The 23,410-nt window shown below is 54.2% G+C and overlaps 1 protein-coding gene across 1 annotated transcript in view; it reads left to right on the forward strand.

Annotated features, from left to right (window-relative positions):
* The window catches only part of SH3PXD2B (SH3 and PX domains 2B), an 86,469-nt gene that overhangs the window by 52,647 nt on the left and 10,412 nt on the right, over window positions 1-23,410 (forward strand). Inside the window, exons 5-10 of the mRNA XM_036313313.1 lie at window positions 4,329-4,420; window positions 5,450-5,475; window positions 11,392-11,526; window positions 14,118-14,222; window positions 18,107-18,224; window positions 21,227-21,453. Coding sequence (XP_036169206.1) covers window positions 4,329-4,420; window positions 5,450-5,475; window positions 11,392-11,526; window positions 14,118-14,222; window positions 18,107-18,224; window positions 21,227-21,453 — 703 coding nt within the window. The remainder of the gene's footprint in view (window positions 1-4,328; window positions 4,421-5,449; window positions 5,476-11,391; window positions 11,527-14,117; window positions 14,223-18,106; window positions 18,225-21,226; window positions 21,454-23,410) is intronic.

Raw genomic sequence — 23,410 nt, forward strand, 5'->3', positions numbered from 1 at the left:
ATCCAAAAGAACTGAAATCAGCGTCTCGAGGAGAAACTGTTTGCTGAGGGCGATGCTAAAAGGTCCGACAGATCCGGCTCCTGATTCTGGCTCGGCCCTATCCCACTGCCTGTGGCTCTCCGTGAGCTCATTGTGCAATTCTCTGTAGCATTGTCCCCTACAGCCAGGATGTGGGAGCAACCTAAACATGCCATGTGCATGCACTCACATACTGCTCAGCCTTTAAAATGAAGGAAATTCCCTGGCCGGGTGGTTCAGTTGCTTGAAGCATCGTCCTGTACACCAAAAGGTCTCGGGTTCAATCCCCGGTCAGGGCACATACCCAGACTTCTGGTTCCATGATCCCTGGTCGAGGCACCTATGGGAAGCAGCCAATCCAATCAATGTTTCTCTCTCCCTCTCCCCTCTCCCTTCTCCCTTCCTCTCTCTCTAAAATCAATGGAAACATATCCTTGGATGAGGATGAAATAATAACAATAATTTTTTTTTTTTAAGAGAAGGGAATCCTGCCACATGTGACAACATGGGTGGCTCTTGAGGACGTTATGCTAAGTGAAATGAGCCAGTCACAGAAACACAAATGCTGTGGGATTCTGCTTGCCTGTGGTTTCTAAAAGAGTCCGATTCATAGGATGCAGGCGTGGAATGTGGGTGGGGGCTGATCGAGGGGACAACGGGAGTTACTAACCAACAGGCATAGTGCTTCAGGCAGCAAGATGAATAAGCTGAGAGATTTTCAGTGCAACAGTGCTGTGTACTTAAAAATTTGTTAATTTTTTAAGCACTCATATGAAGTGCTCTTACCCAGTAGCGTAAGATTTTCGGCTATAAAGAGAGAGCAGTGTTAACTATCTGGGGCATTCCTTTTGAAGTTAAAGAGGATGGAGAGAGCTCTGGAAACCCCGAGCCCAGGCCTTTTGTTTAACACAATCATCTTGCTGACTCGAGAGCCGTCCCTGGAAATCACCACAGTGCCGCACTCGCTACAGTACAGAAAGCCAGAGGGTTATCGGACTGTTCACCGAGCAGCCTGCGTATGATAGAATCCGCACCGCCACTTCCTCACCTGATCTAGCACAACCCCGAGGTGGGTTAGTTATTTCCATTTTACAGATGAGCACACTGAGGTCAGAGAGGCGATGGCAATGGCCAGAGCCAGGATCAGGCGCTGGATCTGTCTGACCTTCCGTATCACCCTCGGCCAGTAAGACGTGTTCTCCTCTCCTCCCGGCACCGACCAGCCCCCTCTGCCCGCGGGGCCAGCATCCCACCCAGGACAGAGCGTTTTCCTGGGAAGGTGGTGGTTCGCTGACCAACCACAAGACAGAAGCACGATTCTTTCCCTGCCCCGGGTCATGTTTTTCTGTCGGCCTGTCCTTCCAACATGGAAGGGGCACACCAAAGCGCTCAGTGCTGCCTTGCATTAGTGACTTGGCCTATTTTATGGTTTGGGGGTTTGGTTTGGCTTTTACTTCCTAGGAATTGCTCAAAACCAAAAGAGAACTTGGCGCCATTGGGAGGTTTCCGCGGGCCTCGCTGTGCCATTCAGGGCCTCCGCCTGTTTCAGCCTGGAGCACCCTGGGAGGACCCCTCTGGGCGGCGACCCTGGCCACCTCAGGGCCCACCCAGCTGGCCCCAAACAGGGCCGCATGACCACATCCAGGCCTCTTCCCCATGTCGTTTATCCAGTCAATTCTTTCGGCCGGTTATCAGGGTCTCCCCAGCAGTGTCTGGACATGTAGGGGAGGTGTGAGGAGCAGCCACATGTCCCTGCCCTCTGTGGACTTGGGGGAGGCGTCCTGGGCAGGTCACGAGAGCCTGCATTTCCCCGTCTCTAAGATGGGCCAGCCCTCCCAGGAGCTCATGAAGCAGCACAGGCGACCGCATTTCAGGGCCACCGAGTGCTGAGCCAACGTAAAGGATGTTGTTACTGCCGTCTGGGGGCAGCCGCACGATTTCTGCCCACGAAGCAGCCGGGACGCACCCCAGTCCAGCGTGTAATCAGCGCCTTCATTATGTGGCTCCGACTGCAAGGGCTGCCGGATTTCAGAGGACAGACACCCCCGGGGCCTGGGATGCAGCTCAACCTCAGCGGGAGAGCGAGCACAGGCTGCTCTGAGCCAGAAAGAGAGGGGCTCGGAAGCCGGAGGCGGTCAGAAGGGGGGCAGTTAGGAGGGGGGCGGGGGGGGGGCGCAGATAGGAGGGGGTCAGAAGGGGGGGGCAGGAAGGAGAAGGACAAAAGCTCTCTCCCTCTTGGGCTCTCCCCCACTGGCCTGGAAAAGCTGGGTGCCTGGGGGTTTGCTGCAGAACAGGAATCACTACGAAGTTAATAAAAAAAGTGAATGAGCCACACATACCGGCTCCACATCATTCACTCCAGGATTGAGTCGACAGTGACCAGGAAAGGCACCCCCCTAAAACACGTCCCCGCAGCTCACAGGTTTTCCCACTTGAGGTCTGGGGCAGATCACACATGGAGGTAGGAGGGGCTTAAATTCAGAGCCTGACTCAGAGGTCATATGGGGTCAGCAACCCAAAGTGTGATGTATCCATACAACGGAATAATGTTCAGCCTTGAAAAGAGGACATTCCAGCTGCGACAACGATGAGCCCGAGGACATGACCATGACTCAGTGAAACAGGCTGGTCGCCAGAGGACAAATACTGTAGGATCCCACTTCCTGAGGTTCCCAGAGTTGTCAGGTTTATACCCAGTGGGGTGGTGGGTGCCAGGGGCTGGGGGAGGGGAACGGAGAGTTGTTAAATGGGGACAGAGTTTCCGTTTTGCGAGATGAAAAGTGGTCTAAAGATGATGGTGGCGATGGCTGCATAATGTGAATGTATTTAAAAACTGGGAAAATAAATTGTAAAGGGTCAGGACACCCCTGGGTCCTGTAGAAGGTGCCACATTGGAGACCCCTCCATCTCTCCGTTGGTCCATCTTAGCCTAGTCGCAGGGTTGGAGAATCACTCTTCAGGGAGGGGATGGGAGGGGATGGGAGGGGAGGGGAGGGGAGGGGAGGGGAGCTCTTATAGGCTCATTATATAGAAAATACAGGCCTTGCCTTTTCCGACCCAGGCTCACACTGAGCATGGCAGAAAGGTACATGGGAGGTGCCAGGGACCGAGGCCTTCGGGGGGGGGGGGGGCAGGTCCCACCCCACTCCCGAGCACCAGCCGGTGGGGGGCATGGCTGGCAGAGACGCCTCTGCTGGTGAAATGTGTGCACACGCACAGGCGTGTCCCCACCCAGAAGTGTGTAATGAAGTGTGTGCATGAGACAACCCTGCTGCTCAGATCTGCGTCCTTGGGCCCCGGGCCAGAGGGGCCCTCGGTGGACATTTGTTGACCTGAGCTGTGGCTTCATCGTGGAGCCATGCCGGACTCCCATCCTTTCGTGATCGCGTGCTTCTCTCCCATTTGGCACAGCAATGTGCGGTGCTGGGCGCCAGGAAATTGACCCCTGAACCACTGAGTGAATGAAAACCCGTTGGGAGATAAACAGCACAGGAATGCCTGGTCCCGCCCTGTGCCCCCCCCTCCCCCCTCCTCGTCCTCCTTATGGCAGAGATGGCCGAGGCTCCCTTCACCGAGGAGCCGAGGTGGCAGAAGAGCAGGGACTTGGGCAGTGGGAGGTCCTGGGGGTTTCAACCTCATTAACCTGGGGCCTTCTAGCCTCTGCCTAACCCGCAAAACAGCCCCCCCCGCCCCCGACGTTAGCACTGTACACCCGGGAGCTGGGACGGACTCGCGGGCACGTCAGAAACAACCGGAATGGTCTCCGTGGGCAGCGAGCGGAGTCAAGTGTGATATCGTCTAAGCAGTGACACCCACCACCCAGGGGAGCTGGGGTGGGGGAAGAACAAGGTCATGGCGCGACGTTCACGGTTTATGGTTCTGTCTAAATATGTGCGCATTATGTGTGCAAACATGCCTGTAATGTGCATGTGCATACACGGGGTGGGGCAACAGTAGGGTTACAGTTGTTTGGATGGAACATAATATAATAATTAATAAATAATAATGGAAAAAAACGGAAAAAATAATAGAAGAATAAACTGTTTTGCGTGGTCACAACTGTAAACCCCCTTTGCCCTCACCCTGTACACCAGCAGCAGCAGCATCACCAGGGACCGTTGGAAATGCACATTCTCAGGCCCTGCCCCAGACTTGAATCAGGAAATCTGGGGGTGAAGCCCTCGCGATCTGTGCTTTAACGAGCACCCCCCTTCCTCGCGGCTTCTGCTGCCTGCCAAGGGGAGTCCCCCGGCCTAGAGCATGCCCGACACCCTCTCCTTCCTTCGCACTCACCCGTGTCTCCTCCCCAGGCCCTCATCCAGCTGCCCCCCTACATCTCCCAGTGTGACGAGGTGCTGCAGTTCTTTGAGACGAGACCCGAGGACCTGAATCCCCCCAAAGAGTAAGTTGGTTTGGGGACCTCCCGGCGTGTGCCCAGCCGGCCCCAGGCGGAACCGGAGGAGAGCAAAGGAGAAATCAGACTGCTCCTGTGGCTTGAGCCCCCACGGGGCCTCACTTCGCGCAGCCGTCACTCGCACCCAGTGGGCAGTGACAGTCAGGGTTCACGCGGAGGAAGCCGGCTGCGGGCACCTGGGCCCCTAACTCCTCCCTCCCTTTCTGCCTCAGTTGCTTCATCTGTGCAATGAGGTCACGTCCCTGGCCCCACCCACATCATGGGGTGTTGGAGGCTGCAATGAGAGAATTGGGAATCCCTGAGCTTGGAGCTGACAACATGCTGACACCCCCACCCCGGCTGTCATGTTTGATAATTCCGCTTCCTGGCGGTGGAGTTTTATTCTGATGGTTTTCAGGAGAGTCCACGTCCTCACTTCCTACGTGGGAATAACAGTAATACGAACTTCACAGGGTCACAGTGAGGCTTGGGTATGTGTGTGTGAAGTCCTCGGCACAGGGCCTGGCACACAGCCAGATTCCGCAGCTCCTGGGCTGGCGGGACAGCTCCTCCCTGTCACCCTGAGGGAGATGTGCTGCGTTCACTGCTATCCAGGCTGCTACCCCGTCTCAGCATGTTCTGCTGCCACTTACCACCGAGGCTTTCCCTCCGCGTCTACGTCTCGGGGCCCGAGCCCGGGGCAGGGCCTCTGTGCCTGGCCAGGTGGCCACCGGCTCGGGGCAAGGGGAGGCCTGGCTACTGTTTTCAGACTGAGTCCCCTCCACCCATCAGCTCCTCCCCAGGGCGCGGAGCACTTCTCCAAGAAAGGGAGAAAATGAAGAGGAATCCATTCTTTTTTTTTCTTTTTTCTTTTTTTTTTTTTTTTTTAAGGAATCTGGGTCCCTGGGGCTGGCTTAAATGTTATTCATTGCCTGGAGATATTGTAAGATGGAGAATCTCAGTTTTCTAATAGACTAACTTATGTCAATACACAACAGGTGCTGACTCTCTTTCCCATCCCCATTCTTTCCTGTACAGGGAGCATGTTGGGAAAAAGAAATCTGGTAAGAATATTTTCCATTTTCTCCTATTCATTCCACGTTCACCCTACTGAGCACCTGTGATGTGTGTGCCAGGCCCTGGGCTCCACATTGGGGATGCGGCCATATCGATGGATGGATGGATGCTGGATGGATGGATGGATGGATGGATGCACTCCACATGGGGGATGTGGCCATATTGATGGATGGATGGATGGATGCCTTCCACATGGGGGATGCGGCCATATCGATGGATGGATGGATGGATGGATGCTGGATGGATGGATGGATGTTAGATGGGTGGTTGGATACTTGATTGCTTGATTGATTGTTTGATACCACATACTGTTTCTCCTCCCCCCTCCCCCCCCAAAAAATGATTGGAGGGTGTTTCATCTTTTGGGGTTTTTTTATTTATTTATTTTTATTGATTTTAGACAGGAGAGAGAGAGAAACATTGATGTGAGAGAGAAATGTCGACTGGCTGTCTCCTACCCGCCCCCTACTGGGGATTGAACCTATAACCCAGGCATCAAACCGGGACTCGACCCAGCGAACTTTTGGTGCATGGAACGATGCTCAATCAACTGAGCCACACCAGCCAGAGTGGCTTCATCTTATACAAAAAAATTACTAAGTGGATGAGACCTATCTTTCCCAGAGAACACCTTGGAGGGGTAGGGGAGACAGCTTCTAATATTCTGTAGTGTGTTAACTGCCCCAAAACTGCACAGGCCCAGCCACACCACACCTGGGCCAGCGTGTTCTTCAGAGCTCCCAGAATCCTAAGTTATTTTATTTGAGACTCCAGGAAGCTTGAGGAGGTTGATAAAAATGGGGAAGGGGCCCTAACTGGATTGGCTCGGTGGATAAGAGTGTCAGCCTGCAGACTGAGGGGTCCCAGGTTCGATTCTGGTCAAAGGCATGTACCTTGATTGTGGGCACATCCCCAGTGAGGGGTGTGCAGGAGGCAGCTGATCAATGTTTCTAACTCTCTGTCCCTCTCCCTTCTTCTCTGTGAAAAATCAATAAAATATATATATTTTTTTTAAATGGGGGAAGGGGGCCCAGCAGAGGTCCTAGAAGTAAAAAAGGATGCCTCCTTCCATGGGCCTCAGTTTCCTCATCTGAAAAATGGGTTTAATAATATTCATCTACCTAATAGGATTATCATATTCTAATAACACATCTAAAGCACTCAGAACAGTGCCCGGCATGTGGTAGCTGACACGTGTTTGCTGCTGCCTTTATTCTGCTGCTATTAATTCAGAGTCCAAGGGTGTCCTTCAGAGCAGCATCAGTAGCAATTTCAACAGCTCTGGCCCCGGTGCAGGCCCCGACGCCGTTCTTGCCAGGGAGAGTGGAGAGGGGTGTTCTCGTTGCCTCGAGGTCTGGCTGTGGCATGAACTCTGGCCTCTTCCCCCGCAGCCTGTTTACCGCTCCTGTCTGCTTTAATAGGTACTGGCCAGCCCGTGGCATCTGCTCCGGCTGCAAATAGCCCCAGAGCCTGAGGGTAATGACATGTTTCCTAGACAAGAGCGGAGCGGCCGCTCTCGGGCGGGTCACAGAGTTCCTGGCTCCCAGTGTGCAGACCTTTCCTGGGAGGGCGGGCGGGCGGGCGGGCGGCGGCAGAGAGGAGAGACAGCGCTGGCCTGTGGAAACAGAAGTGTCCCGTCAGGCGGGCCTGATGAGGGGACTGGTCTGGAAGTCGGAGAAGAAGCTCTAATTTGCGGCAGCCGCTGCCACATCACCCCCCTGCAGTGACGGGGCCGGGTTATTTATGGTCCCGCCGGGTGGGAAGAGCATCTTTCTCCCTTCAGACAAAGAACCCATGCTGGCTTAGCCTTGTTTTCCGGCTGACCTTTCTGTTAGACCCAGCCTTCTTGCTGCAATTTGAAAGGGACTGAAGATTGACAGCCAGGCTCTGAGATTTCTGGGCCTGAACTGAGCTGGAGAAGGCTTACCTGTCTCCAGAATTTCCCAGGCCCTGGCTGGCTTGGCCGGCTCCTGCAGACTTTGGCTCATGTGGTCTCCATTTCTGCTCATCCTGCAAAAAAAATCCTCCACCAACATGTAACAGGTCGTGTGATTGTCTAAGGAGCATCTTTCTTCCTGATTTTTCTACCCTCTTCTTACTTATTTTATTTTTATTTTTTTGGTTAAACCTCACCCAGGGATATTTTTTTCATTGATTTTTAGAGAGAGTGGAAGGGAGGGGGAAAGACAGAGAGAAAGAAATATTGATGTGAGAGAGAGATATATCAATTCGTTGTGTCCCACATGAGCCTGACCTGAGCTGGGGATTGAGCCTGCAGCTGAGGTACATGCCCTTGACCAGAATCGAACCCGGGACCCTTCAGTCCCCAGGCCAACGCTATCCACTGAGCAGAACCGGCTGGGGCTCTACCCTCTCCTTACTGAGGTATTCTCTCATTTACCGACGTGGAGCAAGACTGGCAGTGTTATGTTGTAGTTCTGGAAAGAACATTCTGCTCTGCTGTTTATTGCTCATTGTATTGGTGTGCTGGGGCCTCTTAGAGAGCAGAAACTTACCCTCTCACAGATGTGAAGGGTATGGATGGGGTCTGGAGAGAGGCCTCTTAGAGGGAAGCCTGCTGCCTTCTCGCTGTGTCCTCACACGTAGAGACGGAGAACACGCTCCCTGGTCTCTTCTTACAAGGGCACAAACCCCAGCATGAGGTCATGACCTCATTTAACCTAATTACCTCCTGTACCATCAGATAGACCTTCAATGGGTGGCTTTGGAGGGGTGCAGTTTTATCCACAGCGGTTATTTTTAAATTTCAAAACATGTCACCTTGAATCAAAGCATGGCCAACGAGGCCCAGCCAGTGTGGCTCAGTGGTTGAGTGTCAACCTGTGAACCAGGAGACCACGGTTCGATTCCCGGTCAGGGCACAGGCCCGGGTTGCGGGCTCGATCCCCAGTGTGGGACGTGCAGGAGGCAGCCAATTGATGATTCTCTCTCATCATTGATGTTTCTCTCTCCCTCCCCCTCTCTGAAATCAATAAAAATATATTTAAAAACAAAACAAAAACATGGCCAACTAGGAAATTCTGTGGTAGATGAGGCATCTGCCTCTTGAGAATATTTCATACACTTCCTCGATGATAAAATCGCCCTTCCTCTGTGGAATCTCCTCCTCTCTGCTAACCTCTTCCTTCTCTCCTGTGTCCTGTGGGACCACAAGAATGACAAGGCTTACCTAGGAATACTTGCTCTCACACTTGCAGCTCCTAGGACTTACGCCCTTACTGTGCGTCATAGAGCTTGGCTGCAGTCTCGCAGTCCACCAGCAGGTGTCTCTGCACAACACCTAAATGGCCTGGAGCCTCGTTTGAGAAGCTGGTATGTCAAATCCGGGTGTGCCTGGTTTTGATAGGTTGAGCGCTGAGCGCTGTGGGTGAAATGCAGGCAGCAGCTCTGGGAGAGCTGGTGTAGAAAAAGCAGCCCCATGCACCCTCGTCTGAGCCACTCATTGGCAGGGAACCACTCTCTTGTTCACAGTGAGTCCCGTAATTCCCCGATTTTGTCACTGCTTGTAGTTATGCCAGATCCCGTTGGCAGCCCAGTTAGGAGAGTTGGTGCAGAATGGAGAGTTTCTAGAATTTTCCATTTGCCCTTTGTCCATTCACTTCACAAATGTCCATTGAATATGTCTGTGCTAAGTGCTGAGTGAACAAGACGACCATGGTTATTCATTCCACTAGAGGCCCAGTGCACGAATTCATGCACATGTGCAGTCCCTAGGCCTGGCCAGCGATCAAAGCGCGAGTGTCTAGCATGGAAGGGCAGGTCCCAGCTGACCTCTGGGCCCTAGGCAGCACCAGGGCCCCCTGGCCCCCACGCATCCCCCTCTGCCTGAGTCACAGCGCCCGAGTCCCCATGTGGAGATGCAGTGAGCACAGCTGGATGCCGTGGGCCTCTGGGCTGCCCAGCAGCGCCACACGTAAGCCGGGCGGGCAGTGCGGTCTCTCCCAGCCGGCCTTGAAAACCAGCTCCTGCACAAACCCATGGGGAGCCTGACCGGTCCCTGCAGTCCTGGCGGCTATGGCTTGGCTCACCTGGAAGCCTATTGGGGCCGGCAGCACCTCCACTTCCTACCGCTGCCAGTGCCTCATCACCTACACCCGCCATGTTCCACGCCGCCCCCTGGTGGTCAGCGCTGGTCATGGCGAGCAGTCAAACTCCTGGTCGAGGGGACAATTTGCTTATTAGGCTTTTATTATATAGGATGTTTATTAAGCACCTACTGTGTGCCTGAAGGTACTCTAGGTCCCCGGGGAATATGAAGGTGAACAAGATGTGGGAAGTTCTCTCCCACCCTGTAGGACAGAGAGCGGTGACCCTTCACCGGGCTAGCATGCCCTGCCCTGGTTTTCCACGTCAAGAATCCGCGGTGCCTGGCTCTAACAAAGGGCTTTTGTGCTGCTCTGGGCGCCCGGGGCTGGAGCGCAGGGGCGTGCTGGGAACGACTTCACAAGCAGCTTTCTGTGGTCACCCCTGCTTTGTAGCGTTTGCCAGCTCCGTGGTACAAATGCTCCCACCGTGGCCCGTTTCAAGCGACCAACAGGATGCCACCCGAGAGAGTTGGGAAGAGGAGCACGAAATCGGCTCGGTGTGAGCCAGCCCTCACACACATACCCCCCGCCCCCTCCACTACTGGGAGTGTTTGGAACAGAACTGTGGGGTTTCCTGGATGTTCCTGTTGTTTATGGAAACAATAGGAGGGAATGTTTTGAATCAGAATGTGCAGGCCATGAGGGTCCGGCGGCACAAATGTCACGCTGCCCTCCCACCACGTCCAGCCTGCTGCTCTAAAAGTGCTGTCCCCTTCTCTCGGGAGCGTCTGAACTCGTCTGATCTTTTACATCCCTCGTATTCTGTGGCCTCTTTCCATTTATTTATCCGCTTGTCTTAGACCTTAAGCAGGGCTGCCCAGCTCACCATCCACTGAGCCAAACCGGCGAGGACTGGTCTGCTTTCTTCTTTGCCAGCCTCTAACCCATTCTCCATGAGGCAGCCAATGTGATCTTTTTAAAGATGCAGATCTTCACGTGTTACTCCCTTCTTAAGTCCCTTTCGAGGTTCTACTTCACGGGTTTTAAAAAAAAGTGTTTTGAGGTCCTCAGTTCTGGGCGTCAGCCACCCTGGCCTCCCTCCCGGTCCTAGAAGGCTCCAGGCCTCCTCCCACCTCCCGGTCGGCCTGCACCGTTCTTTCCCCATTGTCCTCCTGGCTCTGCTTTAGGTTGCTTCCCGGGGAGGTCTTGCTGACCATCCCATTAACGTAGCATCCCCTGTCTTGTTTGTTCTGTTTCCAGAAATGCATGTATCCAAAAGGAATACTTTCTTCCTATATGCTTATGGATCACATGTACTGAATATGTGTCTCTCGCCCCAACTAGGATGCTGGGAGCCACATCTGTTTCATCCACTTTAGCACCCCCAACCAGCACCTAATAGAGTGTCTGGAATGTCATTGGTGATTTCATGTATTAATAAATGAGTAAATTTGGATGGCTTACTGGTTGGTGAATGTATGGGTAAATGAGTGGATGGATGATCGATGGATATATGTTTGGTTAGATGAATGACAGATGGGTGAATAGTGGCTGATGCTGGATGGGTATCTATGAATGAATGAACTTTCCCACTAGGCTGTCTGCTTCTTCAGGGCAAGTACCATATCTTACTCTGAACCTCCAGTGCCTAGCACAGTGCCTGCACAGGACAGGCACGTGATAAATTGTGCTGGTCGAGTGAGCAAATGAATAAAAGAATGAATGGATGAGACCGTTCCTCTAGCAGCTTCTCTCTCTATTTAGAATGCCCTCCTGACCTCCCCTCCTCCCCGGCTCCTGCTCCTTTACACCGAGCGGTGGCCAGATGTGACAGCTGATGGTGTTTTCCATCCACAGGGAGCGACCCGACCTCGGTGGACCCCATGGTCCTGGAGCAGTACGTGGTGGTGGCCGACTACCAGAAGCAGGAGAGCTCGGAGATCAGCCTCAGCGTGGGCCAGGTGGTGGACATCATCGAGAAGAATGAGTCAGGTGGGCAACCCAGACCACCTCCTTCCCCGCCCAACACTCTCACCAAGCCCCTCGGTCAGGAACACGGGGCAGCGCAGCAACGGCCGTCGCCGATCAGGCTGGTCCGTTTCCGCAGGTCCGGCGGGTGACCCCTGTTTGGTCCGAGTGCTCAGATCTCCTGCTTGGTCCCAACCCACCAAGCATCCTGTTGGGTCAGATGTTACCGACTGGCTTTGAGGTTCACATTTCATGAACGTTCTTCTGGCTTCAGAGCACCTGGAGACACAGAGTAGCATTCCCCTGAGAATTTGCCCTGTTGATTTTCTTTGATGACTATGGGCGTCTCCAGCTGTGGGCTCTGGTGTGGACTGTTCATACCGCCTGTCTCCCCCGTGCACCTGCCCCTCGCAGCGACCACTGGTCATGTGCACTGGCCACTGGTCATGTGCACTGGCCAGGTCCGGGACAGATGGGGTACGATTGAGACACTTGGCCTGGGCCTCCACCTGAAGTCTGCATTTCACAGCAGTCCAGGTGGCTGCTTCCCTCTCACCACCAATTCTCTCATCTGTAAAGAGAAAAATGAGATAATATATGGAGCGTGTCTGAGCCTGTGTTGGGCACACAGTAGGTACTTAAAAATGTGAGCTTCCTTCCCTTTTGCCTCCCTTAGCCACAAAGCAGCCATTGGCACCGTTAAAGGCAAAGAGTGGGGAGCAGGAGGCGAGTGGATCCTCTCTAGGAAAAAGTGACATAAATCTCCTGGCTTTGTTGTGACTAAAATGTGACATTGGCTATAATATCAACAGCAGACCAGTCTCTGTGATACCCCGATGGCTAGTTAAAGTCCAAAAAATAATGGAAAGGCTCTGCTTCTAGCAGCATGTGGATTCCATTCCCATTCGCCATGAGGTCCGGGTTAGCCAACCAAAAGTTCTTAATTATTCAATCTCACGATTGTGACCCCTGCCTCACAGCTGAAGGGACAGAGTCCAAGTGACTTGGTCGCTCACCCAAAACCTCCCGACAGGATTCAGAGCTGGAATTCCCATCCAGTGCCAGCTGGCCACAGGCCATGTGGCTTTCTCGATCCTGGGAATGAGTTTATGCAGATTATCGGTGTGGCTGGGGTGCTCCTGGGGACCAAGGAACGGCACACCCACTCCCCCGGGCCACCTGCTTGAGTGAAGTCAGAACAAAGGCATTGCAGGAGAAGAGTGGGGGCCGGGATGGGGTTGGAGACAAGCCTGGTGTGTCCAGAGGGCAGCGGAAGGGGGGAAAGGCAGGTAGTCAAATCTTCAAGTAAGATTTATTACTTATCCAAGTGGTACATGGATACATTCTTCTTGAAGCATTCATGACAAAGTGAAAGCCTATTTTTCCCACCAGCTTCAAACCCCAGAGAGCCCTTCTATCGGGTTGGTATGAATTCTTCTATGATCATTGTATGCACACAGCGCACGTATGTGTGCCTGTGTGCGTGCGTAAGGTCACACCTTCGCCATACTGCGTGTGTGGTTCTACACCCCCGCAGTAAAGCAAATACCTCAAATATCACAGTAAAGCGAATCGCACAAATTGGTTTCCCAAGGCACGTGAAAGTTACGTTGACACTATAGTCAATAGATAACATTATGCCTTAAAAATGTACACACCTCGATTTAAAAATCATCTATTGCTAGAAAATGCTAACCATCACCTGAGCCTTCAGCGAGCACGTAATATTTTTGCTGGTGGAGGGTCTTCCCCTTCAATTTGTAAAAAAAAATGCACTGTCTGCAAAGTGCAATAAAGTGAAGCGTACAGCGAGGTGTGCCTCTGTGTGTGGGGGGGTGTGTAAGTGGCAGCCCTTCCTCCATCCTCCCAGCTAGCAGTGTGGTGCCTCTTCCGTAGCCATGGCTCCCCCTGCCTCCTCTGCCTCCCTCTTCCATAGTTCCCGGCCCTGGCGATGACATGGGCCACCCAGATAATCCAGGACCGTCTCCCTGTTTGAAGGTCATCTGATTAGCAACTTTAATCCCATCTGCAACCTTTCACATAGTCACAGGTTCCGGGGATTATGTGGGTTATCTCCGGTGGGTCGTAATTCCGCCCACCACTAGCTCCCTGAGACTTTTCTCTGAAGAGGGAGGGCCTGGGTCTGGGGGAGCAGCCTCTCAAGCAGTTACACCTGCAGCCCCTTGACCTTGACATGAACAGATAGACAGCCCGGAGAGTTACGAGGGCAGTGGCGTCAGCATCAGACAGCCCGCTGCACAGTGCAGCCCTGCCATCGCCGGGAGAACTTGGGCAAGTCTGTTCGCCTCTTGGAGCCTCGGTTTCCTCCTCTAAGCAGTGAGGACGATCACGTGACGATGCTGGAAGACGATGCAAGTACAGTGACTCGTACCCGGCACACCTTAGTGAGGGACTCCCACCATTCAGGACGGCCTGGCTCTCCCTGTCCCCTCCCCAGCAGTCAGTTGACACGGCTAGCTGTGTTTCACCAATAGGACGGCGCCTGTCGGCCTTAGCCTGAGTGTGACGCACACAGTGCCTGAATGTGTCATTCTACGCCGACGCCCAGACCTCACACCTGACCCCCTAACGTCCATCTGCTCTCGTCTTCACAGGTTGGTGGTTCGTCAGCACCGCTGAAGAGCAAGGCTGGGTGCCCGCCACCTGCCTCGAAGGGCAGGACGGTGGGCAGGACGAGTTTTCCTTGGAGCCCGAGGAAGGTAAGGGGAGCCCTGTGCTGGCCGTCACCACGTGGGGCCGCTGCCCCCAGAACCTTCTCTTCACACCTGCCTCCGAGAGGGCACCTAGCAAGCCCGCCCTTCCTCGGGGCCTTAGGGAGCTGGGCCCTGACCCCTCCGTGGAACCCCGGGAGGCCCCAGCCTGGTTGCTGTCAACAGGGTCACTTTTCCTCCCTGGAATGATCCTGGCGGCCAAGGTCCTCAGGCTGCTTCCAGCTCATCTGCAGGCCGTCTGAGGCCGTCTGCAAAGGGCTCTGCTTTCTCCGCTGGCATAACAGCCCTGACTGGGCGTCGGGGTTAGGGCAGACCGCCTTCACTCACCCACACACGCTTCCATTTCCCGGAGAACTTTCCCCACGGGTGTCCCGAAGTGTGGCTCCTGCCGTGTCAGAAATGCTGAGGCCCCCTGACTCCCTTCCCCCCGAAAACATTTCTAAAACGAGAGGATGCGTGCATCTTAGCTGATAGACAGAGGATGGGAGGGTCGGACAGACCGGAATTCGAACCCCAGCTGCTCCACTAACTGACTGAGGGGACGGGGCCAGCAACCTAACCTCTGCCGCTCAGCCACCTCCTCCAACAACGGGAGTGATGTCCCCGTCATGAGGTTTTTTGGTTTTTTTATTATTAAATGAGACCCATATGCAAAGCCCTTGACAAAGAGCCTCAACCAATAATAAAAAACGAGGACCCGTTGTTATCATCTAGCTATGCCTTGCCTTAGGGCCGAACACTTGGGGCTTAGTTGACTGTTTTGAGAAGCGCAGCCTCTTCAGTGTACACTTGCCAGAACACAGGGTGAGGAGAAGCGGCATATTTCTGTGCTCAAAGGTGAGCAACAAGAATTACATGTAGCAACAACAGCCCACAGCCGTCAGAGTAAAATTAAAATGTCTGTTGGATTGCCCTGTGTTTGTGGGCCCGGGAGGCACTGGGGACCAGGCTAGCCTGGGAACACTGCAGAATCAGCCCAGGCTCGGGGGCAGTGGTGCCCTGCGTGGAAATTCCAGCTCCCGTACACAGTGATGATGGCCACACGGCAAGCGTCTGCCAGGGGCTGGTCGTTATCCCATTTCACAGATGGAAAAACAGGCTCAGAAAGGTGGAAACGCCTGCCTGGGGTCACACAGCTAGTAAGAGGGAGAGAGAGGCCACATTTTCCCAAGGATTTGTACCTTGTTCTTCCCTCTGCCATCAGGACCTCTCTTCGGGCCTCGTTGTAATCATGCCAGGGATAGAATTATGTCTACTGGGCGCCTCTTCACTCAGCTGTAGGGTTAATACTCAGGACCGTGGGCCTTTGGCGACACCTGGGCTGGCGTGGACTCAGAAATCAGTGTTCTTAAATGGGAAGGCGCGCTTGGTGGCCTTTCTGCCTGGAGACACTGGGAGTGCTGTCTTCTCACCTCTGCCTTCTGCCCTTCACCTCCACATGCTGCCCATCCAGTCTCGTGGAGGTACTGGTCTTTGCCCCGGCCCATGGGCCGCCGCCGGACCCTGGGGGACTTGTATGCCATCAGCTGGCGTCAAGGTTGTCTACATCGGTGTTTTCTTCCCCGTTCGGGGTTGGGAGCCGGGTCCTTGCGTCTGCATGCACCTCCTGCTCTGGGCGGCCTGTGCCTGCTGCATGTGAGAAAGGGATCGTGTCTGTGCCATGTGTGTGTTGGCATGCAGGTTTGGGAGGAGGGAGCCTGGGGCTTAAAGTTTCCCGGGTTAAGAAAGGATGTCTGGGGCCTTCTACGATGCTGAGCTGTTCCTTTCCTCAGGCACATTTGAGTGCGAGGAAAAGAAATCCACGTCACACTGGCTTAAACTAAAAGGAAAGTATATTGACTTGTCGCTGAAAAGCCCAGGGTAGGGCTAGCTTCAGGCATGGCTGGATCCAGGGGCTGGAAAACATCCTGGGGTGCCGAGACTCACTCTTGCCACCTCTCTGCTCTGCTCTCTACCTGGCTGAAGCCATTCTCTCACGGCGAGCGTGGTTCCAGGCACCCTCCAGGGACACCCACCGAAGAAGGTGCTTCTCCTTCAACACTAACCCAGGGAGGGTTCCATCTGGTCCACGTGGGTCATACACCGTCCTTGTATCAGTCACAGTGGTCAGGGGATGCCAGGCCAGGGTCACACCCTCCTCTCCCTCCAGGAGGTGGCGCAGTCAGCTCACCCAAACCCTGTGGATGGAGTTGGTAGGAAGGGTGGGTGGGTGCCAAGCAGCAGTGCCACCGGGCGCCACCATTCAGTCTCGAAGGTCTACCTTAAGCTTTGTCAGGGCTCACTGAGTGTCCCATGGGGCCCACGGAGGCTCTGGGGGCTAGAGAACCCCCGTGTGCGATTCAGCTCACTCTGGGTGCCGGCCCCTGGAGTCCAGGGCCCGCAGGACTAACTGCACTGAGTCTGGGACCCAACCAAGCAGGAGGTCTGTGCACAGACAGGGTCGAGTTACCCCGCCCCCACCCGCAGCCGCCCGCCCTGAGAGAGGGGAACAGCTGACTCTGCTGTGCACAGGATATGTGCAACTCGAGTCAGCCAGCCCCGTGGAGCAGGTCAGTGGGCCAGATCAATAAATAAATAAACGCCCTGTGCGTCTTCCGCCTCCCTCTGCACCAGCTGGGCAGGCCCCAGGCCGACCGCGGTGTTTTCCCAAAGGCAGAGTCAGCGCCCACGCTAACCGTCCCCACCAGCCCACAGCTGGCTCGCCACTCCCCGGGGGCCGGGATGTAACCAAGACCGGAAAGCCCTCTCCTCGGGGCTCCCCTGGCGCTCAGCTGTCGCCTGGCTCAGCAGCCATCTGAGCCGTGGCCCACAGTGTTGGGGACGGAAGCTATTCTCTTGCTCTCTGGAGGGCCTGCCCGAGTGTGACAAAAGCAACTCTTGGGGGGGTGGGGGCACGAGGAGGGGAGAGGGAGGGGACCCCCAAGGATGGTCCCTTGCTTTGGGGGAGGGAGCAGGAAACCACCAGAGAGTGGGGTGGAAGGCGCCCCAGTCATAGTAATGAAAGTTGAAGCAGGCAGTCATTTCTCGAGATATGTGTGTCCGTAGGTCTAGATCTGATCATTGTGATGTACACCTGAAACTAACAGTGTTAGATGTCAATTATATCTTAATAAAAATATGAATTTAAAAAGTGAAATTGAACTTCAGGCATGGTCGGTTTCGGAGGCTGAACAGAATGAATAGGAAATGAAGATCAGTTCCCAGCTTGGTAATGAAAATTACTGGCCGTCTCCTTGGTAGTGATCTCAGCCTGAGATCAGGAGCTGCCAGATCTGCCCACCCCTGACCCTTCGCGGCGAGAACTGCGGAGGAGCCACAGGCGGTTTGACCCCCTCTGGCGTGAGCAGGTGGCTCCCGCCAGGCCTCCGGGACCCGTTCACCTACTAACCAGTTACTAAGTGTTCCTGGTGTCAGACTCAGTGTTGGGAGACAGAGGAATGAGCAAGACAGACACACGATCACTGCCTTCAAGGGCATTCGTATTCTAGCAGGGCAGACAGACCCAAAACACAATAAAGGAGTAAGTTTATGGTTAGAACGGAATTCCTTGTATGGGGGGAAACAGACCTGGGTAAGAGGGAAGAGGATGCAGTGGGTCTGAATATTGCATGAGGCAAGGTCATGGGAGGTGACCTTGGAGCGCAGATTTGAAGAAGGCGAGAGGCATGTGTGACGCTAAGGGATTTGGACCTGCCCTTGGTCCTGGGTCCTGTGGCTGCATGTACAGGGTCATCTGGGGCTAAGTGAGGGCCTGGGGATGCACAGTAATCTCTGGAGGAAATCTTTCCCCCTGATGGGCAAGGACATCTCACGGATCACAGCCTTGACCTTCAGTGTCCTTGACTTGCCCCATCATCCCTTTGTCCCCGCAGAGGAGAAGTACTCAGTCATCTACCCGTACACGGCGCGCGACCAGGATGAAATGAACCTGGAGAGAGGGGCCGTGGTGGAGGTCATTCAGAAAAACCTGGAAGGCTGGTGGAAGATCAGGTACCCACTGCGGCTGGGTGGGCTCCAGGTCACGTGGGCTCCAGCTGCACAGAGGCCTGGGAACCGGTGCAGATGGGGTGAGGTTTTGGCCTGAGCCATGAAAGGATGTTTCTCCTCTGTGCTGTTTGGCCTCCCTCCCTCCTCCAATCCTTCTCTAAAAACTCATCATAAGCAAAACCTTCTCCAAGTAGAACGAACCGCAGAGAGCAATAGCCCTGTTGAGCAAGACCGGTCTCCACCTCCAGCTGTTCCTCTTCACAAGTAACGGGAGGCTGAGCCGCCGTGTGTGGGATTTCCCCTTCAGCCCCACACGGACGGAAACGCATCCTAGAGCCCATCGTTGGCCCTCATCTCTGAGTCCAGGATGGGAGGCATTGCAAACACATCGTCCCAGCTCCTTCGCCAGTGTGACAACGTCAGAACCCATGGGCGGGGAGAGTGGCCAGCGTGTGCTGAGCTGCCTGGTACTTTCCCGGGTTTGGTAATGAGTCCTGGGAACCCCCTCCTTGCTCACCCTAGAAGCCAGGCTGTGACCACAGGAAATATGGACCAGAGAGGAAGTCTGAGGTCCCTGTGACCCCGCGTCTGTGCTGGGATGTGAGGCGGGACATTAGGGCTGCTCACGTGGGGCTGAGTGTGGGGCACTTTCTTCATTCATTCCACGAACACACACCAAGAATCTGTTCTGGGCCAAGCACCGTTCTGGGCGTTGGGGAGTCGGCAATGAGAACGACACTGTACTTCCCACCAGCAGGTGCGGGGGTGGAGGGGGCAGACGCAGGCCAGGGTGGTGCAGGTGTGCTGGAGAGACGCACGGGGGAGTGTGGAGCACAGAACAAGGGCTTCCTGGGGGAGGGAAACCTCGGAACTGAGGTCTGGGGCAGTAATGGCCGCGGTATGGAACATCTTGAGTGTATATGCGCTCTGACTGCATGACAAATAGTCCCAACACCCGGTAGCTCTGGAATTCAGGGATGGCTGGCTGGCTCCGGGTCCTTCCTGAGGCTGCCGCAGGATGCCAGCACAGGCTGCGGTCATCTGAAGGTTTCACCGAAGCTAGAAAGGGACAGTCGGGATTTGAACCCGTACCTCCCTCGCCCCAGAGCCCACTTGCCACTGCATGTGTTGCCTCTCCGCTGTGGCTTGGTGCCCTCAAATGAACCGCCTCGTGCTGAGGGTGAGGACTGTATGTAGCGTGACATTTTCCAGCTCAGACAGGAATTATTCCTGCTCAAAGGGAAGGGATTTTAAAATTGGCGGACACCCAGCTCTGCAGGTTTCTATGTCCTTACAAATGTGCTTTCAGTCATAAAGGACCTTTTTTCATTGAAACATAGTTCTGTTTCGTTCTTACAGTAATTTTGTCGTTGTTGTTGTTAATCCTCACCCGAGGATATTTTTTCATTGATTTTTTTAGAGAGATTGGAAGGGAGAGGGAGACACAGAAACATCGATGTGAGAGAGACACATCAATTGGTTGCCTCCTGCATGCACTCCGACCAGGGCCATGAAACCTGCAACCAAGGTTTGTGCCCTTGACCGGAATCGAACCTGGGACCCTTCAGTCCGCAGGCTGACAGTCTATCCACTGAGCCATACTGGCTAGGGCCTTACTGTAATTCTTTTTTTTTATATATATAGTAATTCTTGATAAGATACTTGGCCCTGTCATCTATCATTGCTGGTCAGTTAGGTGTGTTAATTCCCCCAAAGGTGTGGGCACCTAATTTCCACTGACCAGACCAGTGCGTGCAGGGAGATGTTTAACAATCGGCTCTCCAAGGAGAAAGTGCTCTTGAGTTGTATGCTGATTTCCGTAGTATAAATACTCCCACCGTGGTCCGTTTCAAGCACCCAGTGTGATGTCACTGAACGTGGAGTTCAGAGGAGACGGGCACAGGTGACCTTGTGGTCCAGACCAACCAACCCCTTGGGTCCTGCCATTAAACTGAGTTCCACGCAGAGAATTAAGTGATTCTGAAGAGAAATCTGTGAGCTGGTCTGTCAGGGTCTCCGTCGCTCTGCAGTCCAGTGACACCCAGCCGACCCCTGGTGACCCGGAACCAGCCCCCACTTGCTTCATCCCCCTGGGAATGCGGGAATGCATGTGCTCCCGGCGGGAACGGAGCCCGCCCTCCCTGGGCCCGGAGCTGGAGCTGCTGGAAGAGGCCGCAGAGCATGGAAGTTAGGGGCACGGCCAGGTGCCGGCCGCCCAGGTCTGAGAGCCTGTCGGCCACCTCCCAGCATCGGCTGGACGAGATCCATCGACAGCTCTGAAGTACACAGAACAGGACAGTCAGTGCCTCTGACTCCCAGTTATCATTATTGTTATTGCTGTCACCACAGTGATGGCTGTGAGGGGACAGCCACATAGTGGAGGCCACTTCCCCTTGCCAAGCCCATTTGCAGTTTTTCCGTCTATTTATTCACCTCACTGGCACTGAGACCCTGGGCACACAGAGATGGATCCAACATCGCCCCGCCCAGAGCTCGCGTTCTAACTGGGAGACAGACCAAGTGCGGTTGTGTTATAGGCATTGGGATTGTGGTATGTGCAGGCCACTGGGCAGCGTGGCGGGAGGGAGGGAGGGCTTCGTTCTCCGTGAAGCTCAGGGAAGGCTTGGGAGAGGACATGGTGTGAAGCAGAGCTGGGAAAGAGGAGCAGGGAGGGGCGGGGGCAGGGGCTTTGCAGGCAGAGGGTCTCCAGGAGCGGGGGCACGGAGGTTGAAAGCGCGTTTGGGAGGCTGCAGGCCGAGTAGGGTGGGTGGGACATGGGGGTGGCTGTGAGAGAAGAGGCCAAGTTAGAAAGGCCTTGAATGCCGAGCTCTGAGGGCTTAGGCTTCGCCAGGGGGCAGCAAGCAGTGTGCCAGCCTCTGGCCCCGAGCACTTGTGCCCCTTCGTTCCTGCCATCTGGGCCGGAAATGTGATTCACAGTAGGCATGTGGCTTCTTCACATGCGCCTGGCAGAACAGCCTGACCAGCATCCTCCCTCCTCCTCCCAGGTACCAGGGCAAAGAGGGCTGGGCCCCGGCCTCGTACCTGAAGAAGAGCAGTGGGGAGCCCTTATCCCTGAAGCTGGGCCCCGGCTCCCCTGCCCACACGGGCATCCTTGACCTGGATGGAGTTTCTCGGCCGCAGAACTTGGGGGGCCGGGAGAAGGAGCCGCTCAGCAGCCAGCGGGACGGCCGCTGTGAAGGCCGCCCAGTGCCGGACGGCGACATCAAGCAGAGTGAGTGACGCCCACCGCATCCCGGAGGCTGGGGCCTAGCGGGCGAGGCTCTGGGCTCGGTGCTCCTCATGCACTGTCCCTCCTCCTGTAGATAAGAAAGCAGAGCCTCAGAAACCCCAGGGGACTTGTTCCAGATCATTCGGCCAGCAAGTTGCAGAACCGAGTGGAGAAACACCGCTTTCCTACTCCAGATCCTGTTTTTCCGCTGTTTCTCAAGCCCCTCCTGTGTGCCCGGGATCTGCCCATTAGTCTCATGGACTCCACATAGCCACCTTTGAGGGACTTCCTACTTTATTTTTTAAATAATTCTTTAAATACATTGTTATTGATTTCAGAGAGAGGAAGGGAGAGGGGAAGAGAAAGAGAAACATCAATGATGATCGATTGGCTTCGTCTTGCACGCCCCCTTCTGGGAATCAAGCCTGCAACCTGGGCATGTGCCCTAACCGGGAATTGAACCGTGACTTCCTGGTTCATGGGTCAATGCTCAACCACTGAGCAACCCCAGCCGGGCACTAACTTTTATTTTACAGATTAGAAAGCAGAGATTCAGCAGTTTGTCCAAGGCCCCCCAGCTAGTAAACGGTGGGGCTGGGACTTGAACCCAGGCCCATCTGGCTCCACACCAGTGCTCTCTCTACACAGCCCCATTTCTTTTTTTTTTTTTAATTTTTTTTTAAATATATTTTATTGATTCTTTACAGAGAGGAAGGGAGAGGGATATAGAGTTAGAAACATCCATGAGAGAGAAACATCGATCAGCTGCCTCTTGCACATCCCCACTGGGGATGTGCCCGCAGCCAAGGTACATGCCCTTGACTGGAATCGAACGCAGGCCGATGCTCTATCCACTGAGCCAAACCACTTAGGGCTACACAGCCCCATTTCTGAGCTAGAGGAAGAAAAAGCTGACCCTTTTAGGTTGGGTTTACTCCAACAACATTTCTTTATCCATCTTGCTTTCCGAAGCCTCCCCATATATATTTTACCATTTAATATTCCCAGCACACCCGAGAGCAGGGCTCATTGCTGTCTGCCGCATCCCTAGGGCTCCACCCGCACGCATGTGGCTCTGTCCTGGTGTTCAGAGCAGAAGGCATCTGTCTGCTGGGAAAAGACTTCCTGTTAGCTGTAGGGCTGAAGTCACTTGTTCCTGGCTGGCTTCTCCAGCTGTTTATAGTGACTCTTTTAGCCCCAGAACTTCTTGAGTTCCACATTCTCTGCTTAACCGCTCTGAGAAGCACTGACAAGCTCTGGCAGGGTTCTGTCCAGCACCTGGCTTCTGTGATTCTGTTCTTTCATGGCCAGAGCACAGGATTCCCATTAACCTAGAGGAGCAAACGGAATCTGAAACCTCGTGTTGAGACAGGTTCAGGTGCTCAAGACACCCCCACCACCACCACAAACATACACCCTATAACAGTGGCTCAGATAATTTAGATGTGTGTTTCTTTTTTTAAATATTTTTTTTGGGGGGGGTGGGGGGATGTTTATGTATTTCTTAAAAAAGAGTTCAGATATACGTCCAGGGCTGCAATAACAGCTGCATGCAGTCAAGAATCTTATTACACTGCATCTATTGTGTGTTGCCCTCATCCCTCTAGTCTAGGATGGTTCACCACTAGTCCAACCAATGAAAAGAGGCAGAAAGAAGTGGCAGACTTGACTCAGAAGCTACCTTATTCCCATTCTCTCACATTCTATTGACCAGAACTTAGTCACATGGCAATACCTAGCTGCAAGGGAGTCTGGGAAATGTAGTCCTGATATAGTCAGCTAAGTGTCTGGCTAACACTCTTGCTATTTATTCTAATAGAAGACAGAGGAGATGGTTGTTTAAGAGGTGAGCAGTCATCTCCACATCCCAACTGCCAAACTACCCCTCCGTGTAGACCCAGGCTAAACCAGCTCTGGCAACACATGGGGTGCCTTTCTCAATAGTCTGCCTTTAGCCAGG

The sequence above is a fragment of the Myotis myotis genome, unplaced genomic scaffold, assembly GCF_014108235.1.
Source record: "Myotis myotis isolate mMyoMyo1 unplaced genomic scaffold, mMyoMyo1.p scaffold_m19_p_6, whole genome shotgun sequence".
Classification (NCBI taxonomy): Eukaryota; Metazoa; Chordata; class Mammalia; order Chiroptera; family Vespertilionidae; genus Myotis; species Myotis myotis.